Source organism: Eutrigla gurnardus, assembly GCF_963514095.1.
Source record: "Eutrigla gurnardus genome assembly, chromosome: 15".
In the NCBI taxonomy this organism is placed as follows: domain Eukaryota; kingdom Metazoa; phylum Chordata; class Actinopteri; order Perciformes; family Triglidae; genus Eutrigla; species Eutrigla gurnardus.
Window position 1 is genome coordinate 22,435,988 of NC_139938.1, and position 8,715 is coordinate 22,444,702.

Consider the following 8,715-nt stretch of genomic DNA (forward strand, 5'->3'; position numbering starts at 1 on the left):
TATTTTGCAGATAGTTATATCCAGGATAAAGTGCCTTTTACTTTTTAACATTCTGTAGATTTTTCCGTTATGTTTGTTGACAGTCTTAAGGTCCTGTATATCCCACTCACTGTTCCCCCGTCATGCATGGTCTCTTTTCTTTCTTTTACTGTCTTTTTTTCTCTCGCCCCTTCGTACGTACATACATGCTTTCGGTGTCCTCCGATCAATCCTTGCTTTTCCCCCTCAACACGGCACGGTTTTGTGCTGTCCGTTCTGCGTTATGGGATTGATCTTCTCCAGCGTCACCTCGGTGTCGCTGTCTAAATTCCCAGAGATGGCCGGGGAGAGTTTCTCCAGGGCGTTGTTCACCGTGCCCACCTCGATCTCCAGTCCATCCTTCTTCTGTAACTCCTCCTCCTGACACAGGATGCTGTGGGGGATCACGTAGCTCGCCGCGTGGTTGCCCTCCTTCGGGATGTGACCCTTGGGCTGGTACTGACAGTTGGGGTTCGGGGCAGCGGCGCCCATATTGTTGTTAATGCTGACGATCTCGATGGCGTTGCTGCCCGGGCAGAGCCGGTGGCAGCCCAGCAGGATGGAGAAGGCCTTGCGGAAGTCGGCGTTGAAGGCATAGATGATGGGGTTGAGCGAGGAGTTCGCCCAGCCGAACCACACGAACACATCGAAGGTGGTGGAGCTGATGCAGGGGAAGTCCGTGGTGCCGTCCGGCTCGCAGAACGGAACCATGCAGTTAAGGATGAAGAAGGGCAACCAGCAGCACACGAACACTCCCATGATGACTGAGAGCGTCTTTAAGACTTTGGTTTCTCTTTTGAACGACATTTTGAAGGAGCTCTCGCTCTCCATGCTCGAACTGTTCCCCATGCTGCTGTGGCGGTTTTTGGCGCTCTCCGCCGCCCGCTCCAGCGCGGAGATCCTCCGTATCTGTTTCTGGGCGATGCGGTAGATCCGGGTGTAGGTGACGATCATGATGGCCACGGGGATGTAGAAGCTGATGAGGGAGGAGGAGATGGCATAGGTTCTGTTCAGGCTTGAGTCGCAGTTGTCGGGGGGCAGATCGCCGGGGTACGTTCCATTTAGCTCCGCGTATCCGCTCGTCTGATCTTTGTGCCAGTTGAGCTGCACGGGGATGAAGGAGATGAGGACTGACAGGGTCCACGCCACGCTGATCATCAGACACGCCACTTTCGGGGTCATCTTGCGTTCATAGCGGAACGGGCTCGAGATGGCCCAGTAGCGGTCCACGCTGATCACGCACAGGTTCAAGATGGAGGCGGTGGAGCACATGATGTCAAACGCCACCCAGACGTTGCAGAAGGCGCCGAACGGCCAGAAGCCCACGATCTCGGTCGCCGCCTTCCACGGCATGACCAGGATGGCCACCAGGAGGTCAGAGATGGCCAGCGAGATGACGAAGAAGTTGGTGACCTTCGACCTCAGGTGACGGAACTTGGTGACGGCGACGCACACGAGCGTGTTGCCTAGCAGCGTGGTGAAGATGAGGAGGGAGAGGAAGCATCCCGTCAGCACGCGTTTGGACGAGTCCGGCTCCGGCAGCAGCTGCTTTCCATCTCGAACCGTTGAGAAATTCTGATCCATTGTTTATATTGCACCGCTAATAAAGTGAGAGAGGGGGTGGGCGACGGGGGGTGTCGGCAGTCACCCCATCACATCCCCAGCCTGCAGCAGCTGTCTCTCTGGGGAGGGGATTTTAGACGGACAGCGTAGCTGGTGGAGAGGTCAATTGTCTCGGCACCAGCTCTCCCACAGACTGGGTCATCCATAGGCTCCTCGTCACGACCACCATCCTTGCACAAGAACCGCTATAAATAGTTCAAAAATGATTCTTCGGAAACGTGGCCCCCAAAAATGCCCGGTTCATGAATTCCTGCGGCAGAAGCACAGGCAGCAGACATTCTAGTTGGAAGGAGAGGAGGGATATTCCAGCTGTTTGCTCCCGTTTCTCCAAATCAGCACACGCAGCGGTCCGAATGACAGGAAAAGTAAAAGTCCGCGGTGCGTTTTCTCTCCTCGCTCTGGACCTCAAAGTTTCACACCATATTGTTGGGCAGCTGTTGAGTAAACAGAGGCTTGGCCAATCATTAGCCTTATATACCGCCTCATCAATAACTTCTATCGATGGTCCTGGAGCTTATTTTGTTTAATGATCCTCGAGGCGTGTCCGTGTGATTGTATTGGTGCCTGTGTGGAAGCTGATCCACCACAGCGACAAGGCCCTTATTTTTAATTTTAATGGTTTTATTTCTAGAAACGCAGCTCCCTGTTACCTCATGGCACAGCAGAAATACAGAAATAAAAATAACTGCATTGAAGAGGCTCAACTGTCCGTTTTCATATCTTTATGTCTAATTAATCACACGTGGGGAAAGCGCATCAACGTCTCCCTTTTTATGCTGACATGTAATCCAGACGCGTGGTCGCTGCCCCCCCACTTTCTGCTTCGGTTCGCGTGTCCATTTGTGCGGACGCAGCAAAAACGACCGCTCGGCTTTCACAAACATTCAGGAGTCCCGTTGGCCGGCCACCTAGAGTCTCTTTGGCGGTGCAATCTTTTGACGTCTTATTTATTTATTTATTATAACAGATGCGCAGTTTATTTTCTAAATCTGTAAAAGAGCTCGCGCACACGACTTCCAGCACCGGCTTGTAAAAAAAAAAAAAAAAAAAATATTCCAGCATCAACTGTAATTGACTCATGGAAAGAAAAAAAAATGTTTAGTCCCGAAAAATCCACATCTCTTGTGCACACGTCCAACTTGTGTCTTGGTATGAAGTGAAGGAGAAGGAGCTCGCCCTCTCCGCGCGCTCCTCCATGGGGAAGTCAGTCACGCGCCCCTGTTGCGACGGTCCTCAGGTGTTTCTATCAGTCCTCGCGCTTCTTTTTTTATTTATTTTTTTAATTTATTATTCTTTTTAAGGAGTTCTCCGACACTCAGTTCCCCCCTCGATGCGTCCCGCGGTCCGACTGCAGAGTGATGGGAACGGCTCGGTCAGTTTTCCATGCGCGCTCCTCTCTCTCTCTCTCTCCGCTCAGCTTCACACTGCTGCTGTGCGCCTCGATCCTCCGCCACTAACTGCTCCATCCATCCAGGCAGGCTGTGGAAGGTAAAGCCCCCCCACATCAGCAGCACCATGATGGCGGAGGGAAAACCTCCACCACCCACATGTATGCTGAATAACTTTATTATGGGATTTATTATGTATTTGTCACGTCAGATTTTGGTGACTCTCATTCACCTTTAGGCGACATCACAAACTGACAGCTTCTGTGTCATTATTGTCACTGTAAAACATCACAGCAGTGATGATACTATTCCCTATATCATACTTCACCTACGCTGAACCAAAAAAAGAGGAAATAATCTCACTCTTAAAGCCCAAAAAAGAAGAGAGGATCTAAAAATGAAGGTGCCTGATGTCCTGGGATGAACTGGTAGCCAGCAGGCATGCACACGGAGGCACAATGAGGCCATCTACTGGATGCAGGGTCGTGGCAGATTATGTGAGAGCGAGCTGCGGCGCCGTTGCATTAACGTCACCTGAATAAACACAACTGAACAACTCTGAGTTGGGTTCCCATGAGCCACTGCAGCAGGAAGCGTCGCAAGTGTGTGCAGAGGTAGATGTGACATAAGCAAGCTAATGCTATTATGCCGTTAGCCGCCGCCTGGCAGACCTGGGCGGTTTGAATATTAACTATTTAGCGGGATGAAATCCTCAATGGACTCCCTCTCCTCGTGTGCCTCGCTTTGTATGTGTGCATTTATGACTGAGCAGGTCCGTGTGTGTCTGCGGATGTGTAGGCTTCTGTGTGTGTGTGTGTGTGTGTGTGTGTGTGTGTGTGTGTGTGTGTGTGTGTGAGTGTGTGTGTGTGAGTAATGCATGTAGACAAGCCAAGTGTAAGAGGCCTGGCAGACACAACGCCCACATTTCCCTGTAGCACAGAGCCAGGGTGTGCGTGCAGCCGACAAAGTTCAAACCAAGACCACGTCACACACGGAAACACACACGGAGTCGTTCACTCACTCACTCTCTCACTCCCTCACTCACACACGCACACACAACCAGCCATGCAGGGTAATTTACGTCCGCTCCAGAAAGCAAACAAAGTAGAATAGAATGGGATAGACTAGAAAGGCATTTTTTGGGCTGACTTTTTGGCACATATGGGTCAGATGTTTCATTTGTCCTTCAATCTTTCCAAACATGACTTAATAGCTGTCATTATTCCCCTTGCTTTCTCATGTGGTAGCCTAAAATAAAAAAAAAAGAAGCCAAAAGTTGAAAAAAAGGAAAAAGCGCACCAATTAAGCCCCGTGCATCAACATTCAGATCAGCATACGTCTCTATTATGATTCATTGGATGCCCTTGATGCATTCGAAATGAGTCTGCTCGTATAATTCAAATGAATGCGGCGAGTTTTCTAATGAAGCCGTGTCACAAAACTTGGTGCAACTTTTCACGGCATCCGGAGAGTGGCGGCTCTCCTCCTGACAGGAAGTTAATGGAGTGACCCTATTTGTCATTCTGCTGACCTTCAGTCGATCCTGCGGGCAAAGAATCAGGAGGATAAAATCCCTCAAAACCTTCTCACGCCGACGGGGCGGACTGCCTTCGTTTCATTTTCAGGGATTGCAGCCCAGTCCGCTTTTAAATATTGCACAATTCTTGGCCCTTACCACGGGTTCCATCATACATTTGAATATTGAATTTGGTTCAAATAACAATAATCTGCACGCACAGACATTTATATTAATGCTAACGTGAAGGATAACAGATGTTAGAAGATGTGTGTGCAGCCAGATGAATGTTTATGAATGTTGGTGTTCATCTCTTCCTTAAATTAAAACCAAGCTGGTTTCATTCGACAGCATATTTAAGGGTCGTTCCTGAGTGCGTCCAACAAACGTTAGGTGGCCGACTTTTTCCAAATTCACATATGGTGCAATAAATTCACAGCAGTTAATGTAGGAACCACTTACAATGATATATATTTTTATGACATTAACTAGAAGCGGCCTTCATTGCTTATTAGCTGGAGCCTGTTTCTTTTCTCCTACAATAAGTTGGGCAAAAACAGAAGTGAATACTTTGCTTCCTGTTTAGAAATGATATGTAAGATGATAAGTGCGTAGAAACGCTGTGGGTTTTAAACATTATATGTGGTATCAGGGGGCCCCCCTGATACCACATATAATGTCCCTATGTTCCCTGTTTTTCCCAAAAAGGGTCCTATACACCGATTTTTTTCTCCATTTCATTATTTAGATTCAGATTTAGTTACTTACTGTATTTATTATTAGTATTTATTAATATATTGTTTATTTATTTATTATTCTTTATTCATTATTAGTATTTACTGTATTGTGTGTATTTTTTTTAAAAAGGGTCCCATGTTCCCCGGTCACATACAAAGCGGGGAACATAGAACTCTGGGAACATTAAACTCTGGGAACATAAAACTCTGGGAACATAGAACTCTGGGAACATAGAAGTCTGGGAACATAGAACTCTGGGAACATTAAACTCTGGGAACATAGAACTCTGGGAACATAGAAGTCTGGGAACATAGAACTCTGGGAACATAGAAGTCTGGGAACATAGAACTCTGGGAACAAAGAACTCTGGGAACATAAAACTCTGGGAACATCTTGTTGTATTTTTTATTTTTATTCATTTTCTATTCTTTACGTTTGTATCTGTGTCTTGTTCTGTCTGTCCGTCCCACAGTACTTAATGTCTTTTGCAAACTTTACAACCTGGTATGGCATGTACACCTGAGTAGAAACAGTATCACTATGAGTTTTTTTCTCCCAAAATGGATGAATTTAAGGGATTAAAAATAATTCATATGAACATCAGGAGTCTTTTGTCTAAAATTGACTTATTCCGTGCTTGGATTGTTCAACATAAACCCAACATCATCACACTATCTGAGACCTGGCTCAATAATAGCACCTCTGATAATGAATTAAATATATCGGACTATGTACTGTATAGATCTGATAGGTGCTCCAGGGGTGGAGGTGTTGCTATTTACGTCTCTTCTGATCTTGTGAGTGAGCTAATTGTCCCTTCAATTGAGCCCTTACATTTTGAAAGCATATTCATTAAGTTAAATTTTCATGTAAATAAATCTCTCACTATTGGTAGCATATATAGGCCACCCTCATCTCCAGCTGTGTCCTTTAACTCCATGATCTCTACCATTAACTCCATCTCCAGTAGCAATTAATTAATCTTACTTGGGGATTTCAACAAAAACTGGTTGGATAAGTCAGCAGATAAAGTAACAAAATTATTTAGCAGTATAAATCTTACCCAAATAATTAAGGAGCCAACCCGTATTACCCATAGAACACAATCATTGCTTGACTGGATTCTTGTGTCACACCCTGATAGAATCCTAAAGGCTGGTATCATGTCTGACTGCTTCAGTGACCACTCAATCATTTTTTGTGTATGGAAAATTAAATTAGCTAAATTACCCCCTAAGTTAATCAAAATTAGACAATATAAGAAATTGAACCCTGCTCTATTTATTAATGATTTGATTAATATTAACTGGGACAGATACCAACTTATACCGAATGTTCAGGATGCTTGGGATTTTCTGTATGATGAATTTACTGATGTTGTTGATAGACATGCACCTTGGAGAACTGTCAAAGTCAAGGGCAAACATTTACCATGGATCAACTCTGATCTTATAAGTCTCTTTAGTGAGAGGGACAAGGTGTGGGCAACTTATCGTCGAACTCGTGACAATGCTGATTGGGAAGTGTACTGGCGTAATATGAGCAAAACAAAAGCATGTAACATAAATTCCAACTACTATAAAGAATCTCTCACATCCAACTTTAAGAATCCTAAACAATTCTGGAATCAAATTAAAACCATTATTAATACATCTGACAAGCATTCTATTAATAAAATAAGAGCTGAGGATACTATAATCCATGATTCACTAACTATTGCCCAAACTTTCAATCAGCACTTCTCGACTGTATGTTCCTCATTGCTACCTGAATCCAATATTATATCTTCCTCTAGCCATATTTCAGCCTGTCCCAGTTCCAGTTCCTTTTCCTTTAGGAAAATCTCACCATTAGAAGTTCGGAATGCCATCAATGACCTGAAGGTGAATAGCAGTCCAGGACTTGATGGTTTACAGAACAGGTACATTAAGTTAGCTTCCCATGTTCTAATATATCCACTTGCTGATCTATTCAACCTTTCATTGGCCACCTGTGAGATACCAGCTGTCTGGAAATGTGCCCGCATCATCCCACTCCATAAAGGAGGCGATGTACTTGACACCAATAATTACAGACCAATCTCTATCATATGTTCCATCGCTAAAGTATTTGAAAAGTTAATTTATAATCAACTTTCTCACTACCTCACAATTAACAATATACTATCACCTTTCCAGTCGGGTTTCAGGTCAAACCATTCAACAACAACTGCTCTTTTGAAATTTACAAATGATGTGTTTTCTGCTGCTGAAAATGGTGAACTCACTGGTGCAATCTTTATTGATTTAACTAAAGCTTTTGATTTTGTTGATCGCTATTTTCTATTAGACAAACTGTTCAATATTGGTCTCTCTCTCAATGCAGTCCAGTGGTTTAGCTCTTACCTTCACAACAGAAAACAGTGTGTTGTCTTAAATGGATATCAATCTGATTTTCTTACGCAACAATGTGGTGTCCCTCAGGGGTCAACTCTTGGCCCACTTCTATTTTCGATCTATGTAAATAATCTCCCAACAAGTCTTGCTAAATGCCGTGTTCAACTTTATGCTGATGACACCGTCATATATACATCCCAGTCTGACATAACACAAATTCAGTCCTCCCTTCAGTCCGACTTTATTTCTGTCCAGGAATGGTTGTCATGTAACAAACTCCTTCTTAATAAATCAAAATCCTATATTATGATATTTGGTACCAGACAAAAACTTAAATCCATCCCTAGTTCTTGTGTTATAAACTGTAATGACGGCTCTCCACTGCATAAAGTTGACACCTTCAAATATCTTGGCGTTTGGCTAGACTCTGAACTTACTTTTAAACCTCACATTAATCATCTTTTACGCAAAGTCAATTTTGGGATTAATATGTTGTATCGTTCTCGTACTTGTTTTCCATCTAATGTACGTAAGAAACTGGCCACTCAATTTATACTCCCAATTATAGATTATTGTGATGTTATATATCAAAGTGCTCATAAATCAGACCTTGCTTCACTTAACATAGCCTACAATAGACTCTGTAGATTTGTCCTTGGATGCCCTTTTCTTACCCATCAATGCACAATGTACGCTAGACTCAACTGGCCAACATTGAATATGAGAAGACACATGCACTGGTTACAGCTGATATACAAATGCATTTACTTTAATTACCCATCCTATCTACAGCAGTATCTTACACTATATACAACAAGTTATCATATTAGACATTCATCGCAACCCTTTTTTTCTGTTCCCAATGTCATTAAATCATTTGGTAGAAGAGCTTTTATGTTTAAAGCACCAGCAGATTGGAACAACCTTCCTGCTAATATCAGATCCAGTTCCTCTCTTGGTATTTTCAAGCATGCTCTGTCTTCTCATCTCATGGTGACCTGTTCCTGTTTTCACTGAAGATGCATTTCTGATTTGTTGAACTGACACTAAACATTAT

General features: G+C 44.0%; 1 protein-coding gene across 1 annotated transcript; it reads right to left on the reverse strand.

The window, feature by feature from the left end:
* Window positions 1-224: 224 nt before the first annotated feature.
* On the reverse strand, window positions 225-2,513 carry drd1b (dopamine receptor D1b). Its single transcript, XM_084029567.1, has one exon. It carries the CDS (start codon window positions 1,600-1,602, stop codon window positions 226-228), a length of 1,377 nt encoding a protein of 458 aa, XP_083885693.1. The 5' UTR covers window positions 1,603-2,513; the 3' UTR covers window position 225.
* Between the last annotated feature and the right edge of the window lie 6,202 nt (window positions 2,514-8,715).